General features: G+C 45.7%; 1 protein-coding gene across 1 annotated transcript in view; it reads right to left on the bottom strand.

Annotated features, from left to right (window-relative positions):
* paxip1 (PAX interacting (with transcription-activation domain) protein 1) overlaps window positions 1–18272 on the bottom strand; it is a 127501-nt gene that overhangs the window by 81782 nt on the left and 27447 nt on the right. The window contains exons 3-5 of the mRNA XM_038798403.1: window positions 17217–17260; window positions 11868–11931; window positions 3882–3995 (exon numbers count right to left, since the gene is read on the bottom strand). Coding sequence (XP_038654331.1) covers window positions 3882–3995; window positions 11868–11931; window positions 17217–17260 — 222 coding nt within the window. The remainder of the gene's footprint in view (window positions 1–3881; window positions 3996–11867; window positions 11932–17216; window positions 17261–18272) is intronic.

Below are 18272 nucleotides of genomic sequence, written 5' to 3'. Positions count from 1 at the left end.
AACGCTGCAATCCTCTCGTATCTGAACATTAATAAAGTGATTAGCGAATTCCAAACAGGTTGGCGCAGATTGTCACGAGTCCAGTAACTGTGGCAGCTGGTGTCTAATTATTTTCCCCCCCCCCAGTTTGTTCGGATAATCTGCGATATTTTCAGTCTCTGGCATTTCGTTTTAGGAATAGTGATTAAGATAAATACCTACCCTGCACATCTTTGGGTTGTGGAGGGTGAGACCCACGCAAACACGGAGAATGTCAAACTCCACAAGGACACTGACCCAGTGCCGGGATTGATCCAGGGCCCTCGGTGCTGTGAGGCAGCAGTGCTGACCACTGCGCCGCCGTACCGCCCGCAACAAATTACTCTTGGGCACTCTCAAATCACAAATTAAATCAATTGGGTACTTTACACTTAGGGAGATTTTTGCCTAAAAGTTTCCAAGGCAGTGTCTCCAGTGTTTAGGGCAGCTCGGTAGCATAGTGATCAGTACAGTTGCTTCACAGCTCCAGAGTCCCAGGTTCGATTCCCTGCTGGGTCACTGTCTGTGCGGAATCTGCACGTTCTCCCAGTGTCTGCGTGGGTTCCTCTGGGTACTCCAATTTCCTCCCACAGTCCAAAATCATGAAGGTTAGGTGGATTTGCCAGACAAGGAGCTGATGTAGGTCAGCGAGCGCGGGAGTTTTTGTTTCATATTTAGCTAAGAGCTCCAGTTTTAAAACCGGTTTCGTAGGTTGAGCTGCGGAACTAAACTAACCCAGTGGGAGGAGTGCAGGACCCAAAAGGCCGGTTGCAGGAAGACAACCATAAAGCTTTACTGCTAGTCAGGGGCTACCTAGAATTAAGGACAGCACCATAAACGTGAAGCTCATTTCCTGCTGGAATCAAGAAACCACCAGTTATAGCCAATAAAACCTTTTGGACTGTAGATGCTCCCACAGGATCATCACTGGGCATAGGTGACGAGCAGCAATTTCAGCCCTTGGCATTGTTCCCTAATCAAGTCAGACACCCCACCCCTCTGTGGCAAAAGGCCATTAAGTAGATATTTACGCTACACCACACAGCAGAACAGCTTAGTCTGTCTCACACACATTTGCTTTTAACAACTGGCTGTAAAAGAAAAGGCTTTTATGGCCTGACAGACAGGCTATTGAGTTTGCCTGAAAGGCAAGTTCGGTGGGTCTGACTGAAGAACAAGCCATTAGGAGCTCTAGACTTCAATAAAAGCAATCCATTCTCGTAGGTCAGTAAAGTAAAGGCAATGTCCCTTTAACTAACAATATACACTTTTTGTCCTCCCCACCACACAACACAACAAAAAAAGTCCAAATTTAGAACTGCAGGTGAGATGGATTATCCATGTTAAATTGTCCCTCGAGTGTCCAAAGATGTGCAGGTTAGGTGGGGCAACAGCGATAGAGGGCCGAGGTGTGGAGCTCTTGCGGAGGCTCGGTGCAGACCCGATGGGCTGAATGGCCTCCTCTGCACTGGAGGGTCTCCTATTTTCTAACTACTCTGGATAAATAAATGAAAGTCAGAGTTTGGGATTACTTTTTTTCCTCAGCAACCTGCCAGTGCTTCAACACCAATATAAAAGAGTAATTAATTCAACATTAGGAGGTTGTCATAGAAAAATAGACAAGTAGAAACTATTTACACTGGCAGCATGGTTGCAAATTGGAGGACCAAGAGCGACAAAAAAAATCCAGGAGGGACAACGAGGATTTTCTTTTCCTGACACAGCATGTCATTAAGGGGTTTTGACTAGCACGGACACAGGTTGAGGGCAATCAGCCACGATCATACTGAATGGTGCAGCCACCTCGTGGGGCTGCATGTTCTACTTCTCTTTATGTTCTTATGACTAGAATGCATTGCCTGAAAAGGCGGTGGAAGTGGATTCCGTCATAACTCTCAAAGGGTAGTTGGAAAACAAAAATTCGAGTAAAAGGAAAATCTTCAAGACTATGGAAGGGGGTGGGGGAGGAGAGCGAGAAAACAAATGAGGTTTGATGAATCGGTGAAAGAGGAGGCACGTGCAGAGCACGAACGCTAGCATGGTCCACTTGGGCCGAGTGGTCTGTTTCTGTGCAGTTATAATAATAACCTTTATTGTTACAAGTAGGTTTACATTAACATTGCAATGAAGTTTCTGTGAAAAGCTCCTGCAGTCTACTCTGTACTCCCTGTGCACACGCGACTGTGTGGCGAGATTCAACTCCAATTCAATCTATAAGTTTGTAGATGATACGCCTGTGGTGGGTCGTATCTCAAACAACAACGAATCAGACTACAGAAGGGAGATAGATCACTTGGTTACATGGTGTACCAAAAACAACCTTAAATGCTGGAAAGACCAAGGAACTGATCATCGACTTCAGGAAGCATTGCACGACACACACCCCCATCTACATCATGGCTCCGAAGTGGAGATGGTCGATAGCTTTAAGTTCCTGGGGGTCACCATCACCAACAGTCTGTCCTGGTCCACTCACATTGATGCAACAGTCAAGAAAGCCCAACAACATCACTACTTCCTACAGAAGCTATAGAAATTTGGCATGTCTGCATCGACTCTCACAAACTTCTATAGATGTGCCATAGAGACCATCCTATCCAGCTGCATCACAGCCTGGTATGGCAACTGCTCGGCCCAAGAACGCAAGAAACTACAGAGTGTGGTGAACTCAGCCCAATGCATCACACAAGCTTGCCATCCTCCCATTGATTCTGTCTACACCTCCCGCTGCCTCAAAGTCAGACAGCATTATCAGAAACCCCTCACACCCAGGCTTTGCTCTCTTCCAGACCCTTCGATCAGGCAGAAGATACAGAAGCCTGAAGACCTGCACATCCAGACATAGAACCAGCTTCTTCCTCACAGTTACTAGACTCAATGACTCTCCCTTGGACTGATCTGTTCCCTGTAAGAACACTATTTACAATGCCCTATGCTGCCTTGGCCTTGTTCTGCACTGTAACCAATCACTGTTTGTCGATGTACCATTTGTCAATGTTCTCTGATGATTATTCTTTTGTCTACCATGCAAGTACTGTGTATATTCCCTCGGCTGCAGAAAAATACTTTCCCCTGTACTTCGGTACATATGACATTAAATATCAATCAATCAATAGTCGCCACATCCCGGCACCTGTTCGGGTACACAGAGGGAGAATTCAGAAATTATCAAACAGTTAAAACAATAACTCTAAAAAGTCAGAATGGTCAACATATTGGGGCGGCACACACTAACATTTAATAACGTGAAAAACGTTCCAAGTGAAATTGAAGGGTGCCCTTCGCTTCCCCTCTGTATTTAAACAGACAGAGGAAACGGCAGACTCTTCACATGTCTCTCGGGTCAGACAGGTAGCACGGTAGCAAAGTGGTTAGCACTGTTGCTTCACATCTCCAGGGTTCCAGGTTCGATTCCGGCTTGGGTCAGTGTCTGTGCGGAGTCTGCACGTTCTCCCAGTGTCTGCGTGGGTTTCCTCCGGGCGCTCCGGTTTCCTCCCACAAGTCCCGAAAGACGTGCAGTTAGGTAATTTGGACATTCTGAATTCTCAGTGTACCCGAACAGGTGCAGAAATGTGGCGACTAGGGGCTTTTTACAGTTGCAGTGTTAATGTAAGCCTACTTGTGACAATAAAGATTATTATACAGGTGGAGCACATCTCAAAAGCTGCACCGAGATGCTCAGCATTCGGCATGATTGTTACAGTAAAACCTTGGGACAAAAAAACACTACTGTCAGCTCTTAAAACTGACCTTCATAGAGTTAAAATAGTCCATGTTGTAGACACCCACCAACTGTACAAGACAGGATATCCAGATCTTAACGGATTACAATTTCAGGCTGTGGGCAACAGTAATGTACTCACCCCCTGAGGTTCTGGCACAATTAAATGGGTGCAAGCCTTATTCAACTTGAGCTGGCAGTCCCCTCCGTAGAAAGTAATTAAAGCCCATAGCGTTTTGCGGTCTTCAGAGGAAACCTGAAACAGAGGAATGCAAAGACGCACACTTATTTCAGAAGTGTTTATCAAGTATATTTTTATTACTTTACTGCAGTTTAGCACAAAATAAATAACCTTGAAATCACACCACAGCCTGTACCCTAATAAATGAGTGAATGTTCTCCTGGACGATGTCCTTCCAAGTAACTGTCAGCTCCACAGTGAAGCGTTATATGTAAATTCCACGCCAGCTAAAGAGCCTGGCCTATTCTGAATAATTCTTTCAACCCATAAACTTCAAGAACATCGCGTGCAAACAGAACGCTGATGACCCGGTTTCCAAAATAAAAATGCATCTTCTTCTCTTTACTGTTCCCCTCATTTACCAAAATTCCAACATGGGCTCACACTGAACGCATAAGCGATCGTGCAGCTGGTCTCCACATTTTAGAACAACTTCATTCAAATAATTTTCTGTTAAGAAATGCTTCAGGTACTGAAGATCAATAATGGCGAAGGATGAATTACGATGGATCTTTCCCCCTAACCCAAACATTAGACTGTGTTCCCAAGATTATTGCACTTTACCTGCAATGGAATAAAGGAAATAGGCCATTCAGCCCTTCGAGGCTGCTCCACCAATCATTTAGATCGTGGTCGATCACCTACCTTTTCCCCGGTACTATCCCTACCTCTGACGCCTTTACGACCTCAAAGTCTTTTGAGCTCGGCCTTGAACACTCTCAATGACTGAGCCTCTCTGGCCCCCGAATGGAGAATTCCAAAGATTCACCAGCTCTGACTGAAGGAATTCCTCTACATCTTAGTCTGGCCATCCTCCTCTTTTGCGACTGTATCTCCTGGTTCTACATCGTCCCAACCGGGGGAAAACACCCTTCCTATATGTGGCCAGAATGCCCCGGAAACACATTGTAGCACACTTGAGATGAACACAGACAACGAGGCACAAAATATAGCAGGTGACAGGACAGGTCTGGATTACAAATTGACCTTAGTTATTTTTTAAAATGTTTCTGAACCAAAGTAGGGATTTCTTACTTATACTTGCCCAACACTGAATTGGAGATCACCACTTTGGCACTTCAATCTAAGTCAGGTTTGGTACAGGGAAACAAATATTAAACTGATTCACTCCAAACAGACTTCAATTTGCTCAGAAGTGGGAGGGCCATTCATGTCCGCATCCACTCTTCAAAAGAACAATTTACTCAGCGCCGTTCTCCCGCCTTCTCCCTGTAACGCTGCACGTTCTTCCTTTTCCAAATGACACTAATTCGCTTTTGGATGCCTCAATTGAACCTACGCCCACCACACTCTCAGGCAGTGCATTCAGGATCTCAAGTTTCTTTCCTCACATGGCTTCTGCTGCACATTATTTTAAAATCGGTGCCCTCGCGTATTCGCTCCTTTGATAAGCAGGAACAATTTCTCCCCATCCACTCTGTCCAGACGCCTAAGCACTTTGGACATCTCTCACCCTTTGTTCTCAGCCGAACCCCACCAAGGACTGCAGTCCTAACTTCCCCAATCTAATCTTCATAACTGAAGCTCCTCACATCTGCAGCCATTCTCGTCAATAATTTCTGCACCCACTCTCCCAGTCCTGCGCATCCATTCTGAAATGCGGCATCCAGAACTGGACGCAGAATTCCAACTGTGCCCTTATACAAGTTCAACATAACCTCCTTGCTGTTGCACTCTTATACCCCTATTAATAAAGCAAGTATGTTAATTAGAAACAGGAGTAGCACACTCGGCCCCTCAAGCCTGCTCCATCATTCAAACATGACAGATCGGATGGTGACATCAACTCCACCTTCCCTTTTACCCCTATAGCATTGGATTCTTGATTGACAAGGGAGTCAAATTTGGCCGTAAAAATATTCAATGACCCTGCCTCCACCATCCCCCGGGGAAGAGACTCCCAACACGCAGAAAAATTTGCTCCTCATCTCGGTTTTAAATGAGACTCATTTTTAAACCGTGCCTCTCGTCCTTGTCTCTCCGACAAGGGGAAACACTCTTTCAGCATCCAGCCCATAAGATCTCTCAGGATCTTGTATGTTTTTGTAAGATCGCCTCTCACTCTTCTAGTTTCCCACAGGATACAGGCCCAACTTGTCCAACCTATCCTCACAGGATAACCATCCTCATTCCCAGGTATCATAGAACATACAGTGCAGAAGGAGGCCATTCGGCCCATCGAGTCTGCACCGACCCACTTAAGCCCTCACTTCCACCCTATCCCCGTAACCCAACAACCCCTCCTAACTTTATTTGGACACTAAGGGCGATTTATCATGGCCAATCCACCTAACCTGCACGTCTTTGGACTGTGGGACGAAACCGGAGCTCCCGGAGGAAACCCATGCAGACACGGGGAGAATATGCAGACTCCACACAGACTGTGACCCAGTGGGGAATCGAACCTGGGACCCTGGCGCTGTGAAGCCACAATGCTAATCACTTGTGCTACCGTATCACTCAAAGTGAACTTTCTCTGAACTGCTTCATTAAGCTCTTTTTAACTCAAGACAACCAAAACCCGACCAAAAGAATCATACAATCTCTAAACTGCAGAAGGAGGCCATTCGGCTCATCAAGTCTGCACCAACCGTTGGAAAGAGCACCCTACCTAGGCCCACGCCTCGACCCTATTCCCATAATCCAGTAACCCCAATTTAGCATGGCCAATCCACCTAACCTGCATACCGTTGGACTGCGGGAGGAAACCGGAGCACCCGGAGGAAACCCACGCAAACACAGGGAGAATGTGCAAACTCTGCCCAGGCAGTGACCCGAGGCCAGAATCTAACCCAGGTCCCTGGAACTGTGAGGCAGCGTTGCTACCGTGTCGCCCTCTATACAACTGCAGCCGAACTTCTCTACATTCATATTCCATTCCCCTCCCCAATCACTTGCTGTACCAACTTGAGATTACTGTACCAGGACACCCAAATCCCTCAGCACTTCAAGAGTTCGGCAATCTCTCCAATTAAATAACACGCTGCTTTTCTATTCTTCCTGCCAACTAACTACTATTTCCAGTCAATCAGCCAATTCTGTGTCCATATTGGCACTGTCGCTTTTAGTCCATGAGCTATAACTTTGCTCACAATTCTATAGTGCAACACCATTATCAAATTGCTTTTGGAAGTCCATGCGCCACACATCAGCAGCATTGCCCTCATCAACCCTCTGCCACTTCTTCAAAAAGCTCCAGCGAGTTAGGTTTTCCCTCAAGGAATCCATGTCGGCTTTCCATCGGACCATGAATTTTGTCCCTCGGTTTTCTAGAATTTTCCCCAACACGGAGGTCAAACTGACAATCCTGCAGTTGTTTGAGCTTACCTTTACACCCAATTTCGAACAAGGGCATAACATTTGCAATTCTCCAGTCCTCTGGCACCACCCAGGTCGGACATGAAAGAATACCAGTAGGTAAAATGAACGAAAATCCTAAATTGCTTTACAAGTACATTAAGGGCAAAAGGATAACTAGGGAAAGAAGAGAGCCGATTAAGGACAACGATGGTAATTTCTGTGTGGAGCCAAAGGACGTAGGTAGGGTTCTAAATGAATACTTTTTGTCTGTGTTCACTCGCAAGAGGTGCAATGTGGGTATAGAAATCAGGGAGAAGGACGTGCTAAATTAAACAAATTAACAGAGATAGGAGGAGGAGGTTCTGAGTGGTCTCTCAGACTTAAAAATTCTCCAGGGCCAGGTGAAATGTATCCCATGCTGTTGAGTGAGGCAAGGGAGGAAATAGCAGGGGCACCGGCGATAGTCTTCAATTCTCCTCTGGCCACATAAGAGGTGCCGGAGGACTGCAGGATAACCAACGTGGTACCATTATTCAAGAAGGGAGGAAGGGATAAACCAGGAAACTACAGGCCAGCCAGTCTAACGTCAGTGGTGGGGAACTTTTGGAAGCACTTGAGAGACAGAATTAATCTGCATTTGGAGGGGCAGGGGTCAATCAAGAACAGTCAACATGGTTTTGTCATGGGGAGGTCATGTCTGATCAACTTGATCGAAGAGGTGACCAAGTGTGTAGATGAGGGCAATGCATTTGACGTAGTCTACTTGGACTTTAGCAAGGCCAAGATAAGGTCCAACATAGAAGACTGATAGTGGAGTTAAGAGCCATGGGATTCAAGGAAATTTGGCAAATTTGATCCAGAATTGGCCGAGTGGCACAAAGCAGAGGGTGATAGTTGAGGGGTGCTTTTCTGACTGGAAGCCTGTGTCCAGTGGGGCCCGGGAGGGATCACAGTTGGGGCCCTTGTTGTTTATGGTTTAAAAAATGATTTAGACATATAGGAGGGTTGACTAGTAAGTTTGTGGATGATGCAAAAATGGGAGGGGGGTGTTGATAAATAGTGAAGAGGACATCCTAAGATTACAGGAAGATATGAACGGCTGGACAGATGGGCTGATCAGTAGGAAATGGAATTCAATCGGGACACATGTAAGGTGATGCACTTGAGCTAGACAAACAAGGCAAAGGAATACATGATAAATGGCAGCACCCTGGGAAGCATCAACGATCAGACGGATCTTGGTGTGCATGTACACCCGCCCCTTAAGGTAGCACAGCAGGTGGATACAATGGTCAAGAAGGCAGATGGTATACTTGCCTTTATTAGCCAAGGCAGTTTAAGAGCAAGGAGGTTGTGATGGAAAACGTTGATTAGATAAGTGTTGTGTGCAGTTCTGGAATCCACATTATAGGAGTGAAAGCACTGGAAAGGGTGCAGGGGAGATTTACGAGGATGTTGCCTGGGCTGGAGAGTTTCAGCTATGAAGAGAGATTGGATAGACTGGGATTACTTTCCTTGGAGCAGAGCAGACTGAGGGGGCGGCACTCAGTCCTGCACTATCTTTCCAGCCATGCATTCATCTGCTTTAACCTGCTTCTACACTCCTAGACTTTAACCCACCTTTCAGATTCTCTGCAATATATCCTTTGAGTCTTCTATAGTAAATGAGCTTTCGGGAAACCAAAATCGGAAACAGTCTGTACTGAGATTGTCTCTTCATGCAAAAAATGCCACTTTTTCTTTCACAAAAAAGGAACCAAAGTTTAGGATGATACGATCAGGATTAGGCCATTCAGCCCTGAAACTGGTTTTGGATAATCCATACCTCAATTCCAAATACCCAAAAGACCATAAGACATAGGAGCAGAACTAAGCCACTCGGCCCATCGCGCCTGCTCCAGTATTCAATCATGGCTGATATTTTTCTCATCCCCATTCTCATGCCTTTTCCCCATAAGCCCTGATCACTTATTAATCACAAACCAATCTATCTCGGTCTTGGATTTCATAATATTACAGCAGAGAAGATTAAGGGCACACCTCATGGATGTATCAGAAACCATGAAAAGTTTTGATAGATCAATAGGGTTGTCCCCTCCGGCAAGTGGACCAACAACCAGAGATCACACACTAAAATAACTAGCAGAAGAACCACAGGGTATTGGCAGATTATATCTTCACACATAAGCTTGTAAAAACCTGGAATACATTACCTGAAAGGATGCAGATTCCATAGGAACCTTCAAGAGATAATTGGACATGTACTTTGGAAAGTTAGTCTGCAGGGTTACCGGGAGAAACCTGGGGGTGTGGGCTAATTGGGCAGCTCTTTCAAAGTTCTGACACAGGCACGAGCAGCCAAATGGTCTCCTTCTGTGCTGCAAAATCTAGTGATTCTACTAACCCTGAATAGCATCTCGGTCAAAGCAGCCCACTTGATTGCTATGCCATCCACCACCTTCTACATTCAGTCCCTTCACCAGCGTGGACCATCTACAAAATGTGCTGCAGGAACACAGCAAGGCTCCTTCAACAGCACCTTCCAAACCCACAACCACTACCATCTAGGACAAGAGCAGCAGATGCACGAGAACCCAGGGAAAGAAAGCAGGGAATTATAGACCAGTAAGCCTAACATCTGTAGTGGGGAAAATGCTTCAATCCATTACCAAGGACTTTATAGCGGAACATTTAGAAAGCAGTGGCAGGATCAGAGTCAACATGGATTTATGAAGGGAAAATCATGCTTGACAAATCTGTTGGAATTCTTTGAAGAGGTAACCACTACAGTCGACAAGGGGGAGCTAGTCGAGGTGGTATATTTGGACTTTCAGAAGCCGTTTGACAAAGTCCCGCATAAGAGATTATTGTGCAAAATTAAAGCGCATGGGATTGGGGGAAATGTGTTGAGGTAGATAGAAAACTAGTTGGAAGAGAGGAAACAAAGAGTAGGGATTAATGGGTCCTTTTCAAATTGGCAGGCAGTAACCAGTGGGGTACCACAAGGATTGGTGCTGGGACCCCAGCTATTCACAATATATGTTAATGATTTGGATGAGAGAACAAAATGTAACATCTCAAAGTTTGCAGATGATACCAAATTCGGTGGGAGGGTGAATTGTGACAAGGATGCAGGGATCCTACAGCAAGATCTGGACAGGTTGGGCGAGTGGGCAAACCAATGGCAGATACCGTATAATTTGGATAAGTGTGAGGTTATTCATTTTGGAAGCAAAAACAGGAAGGCAGTTTAGTACCTGAATGGTTGTAAATTGGGAGAGGGGAGTGTGCAGCGGGACCTGGGTGTCCTTGTGCACCATTCGCTGAAGGTAAGCATGCAGGTGCAGCAGGCGGTAATGAAGGCTAATGGTATGTTGGCCTTCATTGCGAGAGATTTCGAGTATAGAAGCAGGCATTTGTTGCTGCAATTGTACATGGCCTTGGTGAGGCCACACTTGGAGTATTGTGTGCAGTTTTGGTCTCCTTCTCTGAGCAGGATGTTCTTGCTCTTGCGGGAGTGCAGCAAAGGTTTACCAGACTGATTCCAGGGATGTCGGGACTGTCATTTGAGGAGAGATTGACTAGGTTGGGACAGTTCTCGCTGGAGGTCAGAAGAATAAGGGGGGATCTCATAGAGACTTATAAAATTCTAACAGGACTAGACAGGGTAGATGCAGGGAAGATGTTACCAATGATGGGTGTGTCCAGAACCAGGGGTCACAGCCTGAGAATTCAGGGTAAACCATTTCGGACAGAGATAAGGAGACATTTCTTCACCCAAAGAGTGGTGAGCCTGTGGAATTCATTACCACAGCAAGTAGTTGATGCTAGAACTTTGAATATATTCAAGAGGCGGCTGGATATAGCACTTGAGGAGAATGGGATCAAAGGCTATGGGGAGAAAGAAGGATTAGGCTATTGAGTTGGATGATCAGCCATGATCGTGATGAATGGCGGAGCAAGTTCGAAGGGCCAAAAGGCCTCCTCCTGCTCCTATCTTCTATGTATCTATGTAACCCCACCACTTGGAGGTTCCCCTCCAAGCCACCCACTATCCTTCACTGTCGCTGGGTCAAAATCCTGGAACTTCCTTCCTAACAGCACGGTGGGTGTTCCTACTCCAAATGGACAGCAACAGTCCATGGCGGCAGCTCACCTTCTGGAGGGCAATTAGGGATGGGCAATAAATATTGCCCTATCCAGCGACACCCACATCCCGTGAAATAATAAAAAATATGCTTTTTTTAAAAAAAAATAAAAGTGTGGGGGCGATGTAAAACACTACATTCTGCAACAAAATTATCAAGATAACAAGTTCAGAAAAACATTCAACCCAACCATTTCAAGGTGATTTGCTTACAAACCAATTAAACCAGAATGAAGTATTGATAATTAGCTTGTTTCCTCGGTCAACAGTTTAACATGATTAGCCTGTTGCACATCAGTTTAAAAAGAATTCAGCTCTTTACACCAATCAATAGAAAGATAAAATGTGAGAATCATTTAACTGGTAGCAACAGCTAAAATAATTCCCTTAATCTTAAACAGACAACTGTGAAGACATACCTGAGACAGGCAAGCGGCAACTCCTGAAAATAGTTGTCCTCCCTCTGGAGAGAAGCCAGCCACTCTGTGTGCTTGAAGTTAAGAAAATTATCTTGTCGAGTTATCCTTGGTTAAAAATTGCCAACAGAGTTACATGGCACAAGTGGACCAATTCACTGTGCTTACCAGAGACAGATTTGCACCAAAGTGTGCAAACATAAGATGGCTTTGGGACACCGCATGAAAGGAGTGTGGGGAAGATTATAGTGGTGCAGAACTTTGCATTAGTGTGCAGCTTGCAAACAGAATTATTGAGCCAATGTAGATTTCTGAGTCAGTGCAATTGTGGCCACTTGATTACAAGCTTGACTGATTGCATTGCAAGAACATTTCCCTAGAATTCTAACGATGTATACCTACATCATGTCTTTAACACAATATATCACCCTAAGTGCTGCAAGAGAGCATTATAAAACAAAAACACAAGGAGGTTCAAGGACAGATGACCAAAAGCTTTGCGAAAGAGGCAGAATTTAAGGAGTGCCTTAAAGGAGAAAAAGTTATGATGTGGAGATGTCGGCATTGGACTGTGGGGCGAGCACAGTAATACGTCTTACAACACCAGGTTAAAGTCCAACAGGTTTGTTTCAAACACGAGCTTTCGGAGCACTGCTCCTTCCTCAGGTTTTTACTTGAGGAAGGAGCAGTCCTCCGAAAGCTAGTGTTTGAAACAAACCTGTTGGACTTTAACCTGGTGTTGTAAGACTTCTTACTGAGAAAAAGTGAGGTTGAGAGGTGCAGTCAGGGCATTCTGCAGCTTGGGGCCAAGGCAACTGAAGGCTCAGCCACAAATGGTGGAGCGATTAAAATCAGGAATGCTCAAGAAGCCAAAATTAGATAAGCGCAGATATCGCAAAGGGCTGTGGGACTGGTCGAGATAACAGAGACAGGCAGTCGAGGGATCTAAAAACATGAAATGTACAGGAACGTTACATCGCGACTTGGATAAGATCACGGTAATCAGGCAGAGTTTTTTTTTAATGAGACGGAAATAAGATTAAACAACTTGGAGGTTATCTGAGAAAGTAACATGCGCGATGAATAAAGATGAACTGGTGGATGTGCCGCAAAGGTTATTGCGGAAAGTAAAAGCTCATGATATAGTGGGGTAAAATAGTGACATGGACAGAAGACTGGCGGCTAATAAGAAGCAGAGAGTAAACATAAATGGGTCTTTTTCTGGTTGGGAGATGTGACGAGTGACATGCTACAGGAATCAGTACTGGGATCACAACTATTTACAATTTGTACAAATGACTTGGATTGAAGGAATGGTTGCTAAATATGCTGATGGTACAAAGTTGGGTAGGAAAGTAAATTGCGAAAAGGACATAAGGCAGCTACAAAAAGATATCATAGAAACCCTAGTGCAGGCTATTCGGCCCGACGAGTCTGCACCAACCTGGCGAAAGAACACCCCTCTGAGGTCAGGCCCATTCCCCTACCCATCCCCGTCACCCCAACTAACCTTTGGACACTGAGGGGTAATTTAACATGGTCAATATATCTAACCTGCACATCTTTGGGCTGTGGAAGGAAGCCGAAGCACCCGAAGGGAACCCATGCAGACATGGGGAGAATGTTAAAAACTACACAGTGACCGAAGATCGGAATCAAATCTGGTCCCAGGTGCTGTGAGATCTGATATAGACAGTGGAGCGTTTCTGTGCCACCGTGTCGCCCTTTAATATAAACAGCTCACTTAGCGGGCAAAGATCTGGCAAAGATTGGGCAACGCGGTAGCACAAGTGGACAGCACCGTAGCTTCACATCGCCAGGGTCTCAGGTTCGACACCCCACTGGGTCACTGTCTGTGCGGAATCTGCACGTTGGCCCCATGTCTGCGTGGGTTTCCTCTGGGTGCTCCGGTTTCCTCCCACAGTCCAAAGACGTGCAGGTTAGGTGGACTGGCCATGCTAAATTGCCCATAGTGTCCACAAAGGTTAGGAGGGGTTAATAGGTTACGGGGATAGGGTGGAAGTGAGGGCTTAAGTGGGTCGGTGCAGACTCGATGGGCCGAATGGCCTCCTTCTGCACTGTATGCTCGATGTCCTAAATGGACTGTAAAATTGTCCATTTTGGCAAGAAGAATAAAAAGCCGATTATTGAAATGGTGAGAGATTGCAGGGCTGAGGTGCAGGGGGATCTGGGTGCCCCAATGCATGAATAACAAAAGGTTAGTATGGAGGTACAGCAAGTAATTAGGAAAGCTAATAGTTTTATCATTTATTACAAGGAGAATTGAATCCAAAAGTAGGGAGGTTCTGCTCCAGTGTACATCAGACTGCTGAGATTACATTTGGTCTGCTTATTTGAATAAGGATGTAAAGGCATTGGATGCAGTTCAGAGAAGTTTTACCAGATTAATACCTGGAATGAGTGAGTTGCCCTATGAAGAAAGGTTGAACGTGCTTGGCTTCAATCTGCTGAGTTTAGAAAGATTTAAACATTTAAGATCTTTTGGCGTCTTGCCAGGGTTGATGTGCAGAGGATGTTTCCTCTTGAGGGAGGATCCAGAACCAGGGGTCACTGTTTAAAAAATAAAGGGTCGCCCATTTAAAACAAAGTTGAGGTGAAATGCTTTCACTCAGAGGGTCGTGCTTTGGAATTTGCTTCCTCAAAAGGCATTGGAAGCAGAGTCTTTGAATATTGTTACAGCAGAGATAGGTCGATTCTTGGTAAGCAAAAGGTTACTGTCAGATCCGCCACGATCTTATTAAATTGTGGAGCTGGCCCTAGGGGCTGAATAACCTACTCCTGTTCTTATATGTTTGCGTGAACATTGGAGCAGGAGTAGGCCATTTGGCCCTTCGAACCTGCTGCATCATTCAATAAGATCATGCCTCATCTGGTTGCAGTCTCAGCTTGGCTGACCCAAAAAGATGAGAAGTTTAAAATCAATTACTTGACTGCAATGTAAATCATCGAGCACAGGGGAACAGGACTTGGTGAGAGTTTCAGAAATGGACACCAGAGTTTTGGGCGAACCCAAGTTTGCGGAGAGTTGAATGTTGGGAGAGGAACCAGGATTGGGTTGGAACAGTCACGTTGCGATGCAAAGGCAGCGCTGAAGCCTTCAGGTGCAAACAAGCCGGGACGGGCAACGCCAGGCGTGGTGGGTTCCTGGAAAGGGAGGGTCACAGCGGAGGTAGAGTCCATGAGCTGCTCACACTTATTGGATGTGAAGATGGTGAGAAAAGTGTCTGTAGTGGGGAAAAGCATATTTCTATTCCAGAAATGAATCCTGGAATGCTGAGTAATAATAATAATGATAATCTTTATTGTCACAAGTAGGCTTACATTAACACTGCAATGACGTTACTGTAAAAAGTCCCCAGTTGCCACCTGCTGGCACCTGTCCGTACACAGAGGGAAAATTCATAATGTCCAAATTACCTAACAGCACATCTTTCGGGACTTGTGGGAGGAAACCCACGCAGACACAGGGAGAACGTGCAAACTCCGCACAGACAGTGATCCAAGCGGGAATCGAACCTGGGACCCTGGCGCTGTGAAGCAACAGTGCTAACCAGCTGCGCAGAGTAGTTTCAGCGATTGAGAGCAGAACCCGATACAGCTTCCCCTGGCCCAGCCAGATGTGGCGGAGGATGGTCAAACAGGTTGTCCAGCATTTCCTTTCAAGTCAGTGTCCCTTGGACTGAGAGAGAGTGGAGATGAGGGGAACGGTCAGGGTAACAAGAGGAACAGTTTTATTGGGGGATAAGGCAAAGATAGGGCTGAGGATTCAGTTAAGCAAATCAGTAACTGCAGAAATGTCAGAAAGAATGGAAGGCCAAGTGGCTTCTATTTTAAAGTGTTTTTTATTTCCTAGGGATGGCTTTGGGGCCAGTGAGTGATGCACAGAAATAGTAACGATGGCCTTATCAGCTGGGAGGAGCAAAACCACAAGATATGGTGGAGACTGGCCCTCAATGAGGGGCAGATTATATGGAGGGAGGCAAGAGGGCACTGAAAGCAGTGGAGAGAGAACATGGTGAGTTGAGACGGAGGTTGAAATCACTGAGAATGCCAATGCCAAAGCCGAGGAAGGAAAGCAGTAAAGACAACTTTGAGGAACCTTTACTGTACTTTGGTGGTGGTGGTGGTTGGGGGGGGGGGGGGGGGGGGGGAAAGAGAGAGAGAGAGAGAGAGAGAGAGAGAGAGAGAGAGAGAGAGAGAGAGAGAGAGAGAGAGAGAGAGAGAGAGAGAGAGAGAGAGAGAGAGAGAAGAGGAGATATAGAGAATGACGCTTTCAAATGCAAGAAGTCAGAGGGTGGAACATGGTGCATTGCTGTAAGGAGGAGAAAGTGCCAGAGGATAAGGGTGATCTGGGGATAGGTGTCACACTGTCCCCGAAATGGACCTGACAAGGAGGTCCCGACAGGGAGGTGTGTGAAAGATGCAGCCAGGTGGGGAAGCTTCATTAAGTGGAAAGGTGTCATTGGCCCTCAGCAGGTTTCTGTTAAGATCAGGATGTTCGTGGACAGAAAATGGCTTGTTCATAAGTGAACCCAAGGATGCAAAGGACCCCTCCCAGCATAAATTGATGGCCAACCCCTACCAGGCCTCGTGGTTTTAGCTGAAAAGTAAATTTGCCTATAAGCAAGTGCGTCGGTGAGCCTGGAAAATGCCAAGAGAGGCACAAGAAGGAAACGCATGCAAGAGGGAGTCAAGATTGGAACAAGCGGCAAGAGAGCGCATAAAGATGGAGTACTGAAGAGTTGTGTGAAAGAACTGGGCGGGCAGAGCACCGGAGAGTGGAGAAGTGAAATGAGGCAGGACAACAGAAGAGGGGAGGGCCTGGGAAGGATAAAGAGAAAAGGAGTTAAAAAGAACAAAGGTGGGTCTGGAGTAAGAGTCACAGTGAGCATGTGAATGGAATTAAGCCTCCCGTTCCATCATCTGCACAATACTTCACTTTCTAGAAAAGCAACATTCTGGAAAAACTCAGCAGGTGGGGCAGCACCTGAGGCGGAACAGAAACAGAACTAATGTTTTGAGTCCAATATGACTCTTCCTTGGAACTGAAAAATGATAGAGGTGGGATGGGTTTTAGGCCTTTTTCCAGCATAAACCTATCAGCTTTGAAGAGCGGTCACATTGGACTTGAAACGTTAATACTGTTCATCTTCCTCAGGCTTCCAAGACCTGTCGAGGTTTTTTCCCAACACTTTCTTTTTACTTCAGATCTCCAGCACCTGTGGCATTTTCATTTTTACTTTTAAGCTCAAGTCTCATTTTCACCAGTACCAAAGTGGAAGGCATCCTCCAGAAACAGCTGAAACGTTCCTTTGAGCACAGGAAGGATACGGAAGGAGTTGGCCACATCGGACTGACAAAAATACCCAGGATGGCTGCAAAAGAGAATGAAGAGCAAGTAAATAACCAGTTCAGTATTCATAAAATTGCATGGTTTTCCATGTCCTACAAGTTATCAGCCACCGTGGCTTGGGTTCAGCTCGCCTTCAACCTTCACCTCCGCAGCCAACTTCAACTTCACATTTCCTTTTAATTGGGCACGGCAGCATTATGGGTTACGTTACTAGACTCATAATCCAGAAGCCTGGACTAATGATCCAGAAACAGAGTTCAAATCCCACCACATTAGTTCATGATTCTGACTGCCAGTTAATTGGATTAATCTGGAAGAGCAAGTAACGGTGACCATGAAAATCCAACTGGTTTATTCATGTTCTTTTGTGAAAGATAGTCGCTGCCCTTAACCACATTACTCCAGATCGACAGCAATATACTTGAATCTAAATTGTGCTCTGAAATGACCAAGTAAAGTACTCCATTGTGTCCATAGGCTAGAAACCCTATAGTGCAGAAGGAGGCCACTCGGCCCATCGAGTCTGCGGCAACCTTCCGAAAGAGCACCCTACCTAGTTCCACTCCCCCGCCCTATCCCCATAAATCCATCTAATCTGCATATCTTTGGACTGTGGGAGGAAACCAGAGCACCCGGAGGAAACCCACACAGACATGGGGAGAACATGCAAACTCCACAGAGTCACCCAAGGCTGGAGTCAAACCTAGGTCCCTGGTGCTGTGAGGCAGCAGTGCCAACCACTGTGCTGCCCATGGTAGTATCGAACCACCACACACAGAAATAAAGGTCACTACATGAGCATTAGTGATCCAAGTTAGCACCTCAAGGTCAATTAGGGATGGAAATTAACTCTGTCCTTGTCCACAATGGATAATAAATATTCATTCACCAGATGAAAAGCAATTTACGCAATATACTTAAAGCATAGATAGTAACTTTGCTCAGGATTGAACGTGACCCTAAAACCGCTCCAAAGGAGATCGATTTGGTTAGAACAATTGAACAAAACTAGATGCAGTGGACCCTGTGCTGGT

Source organism: Scyliorhinus canicula, chromosome 5 (genome assembly GCF_902713615.1).
Source record: "Scyliorhinus canicula chromosome 5, sScyCan1.1, whole genome shotgun sequence".
NCBI lineage: Eukaryota > Metazoa > Chordata > Chondrichthyes > Carcharhiniformes > Scyliorhinidae > Scyliorhinus > Scyliorhinus canicula.
This window is presented reverse-complemented; position numbering and strand designations above follow the sequence as displayed.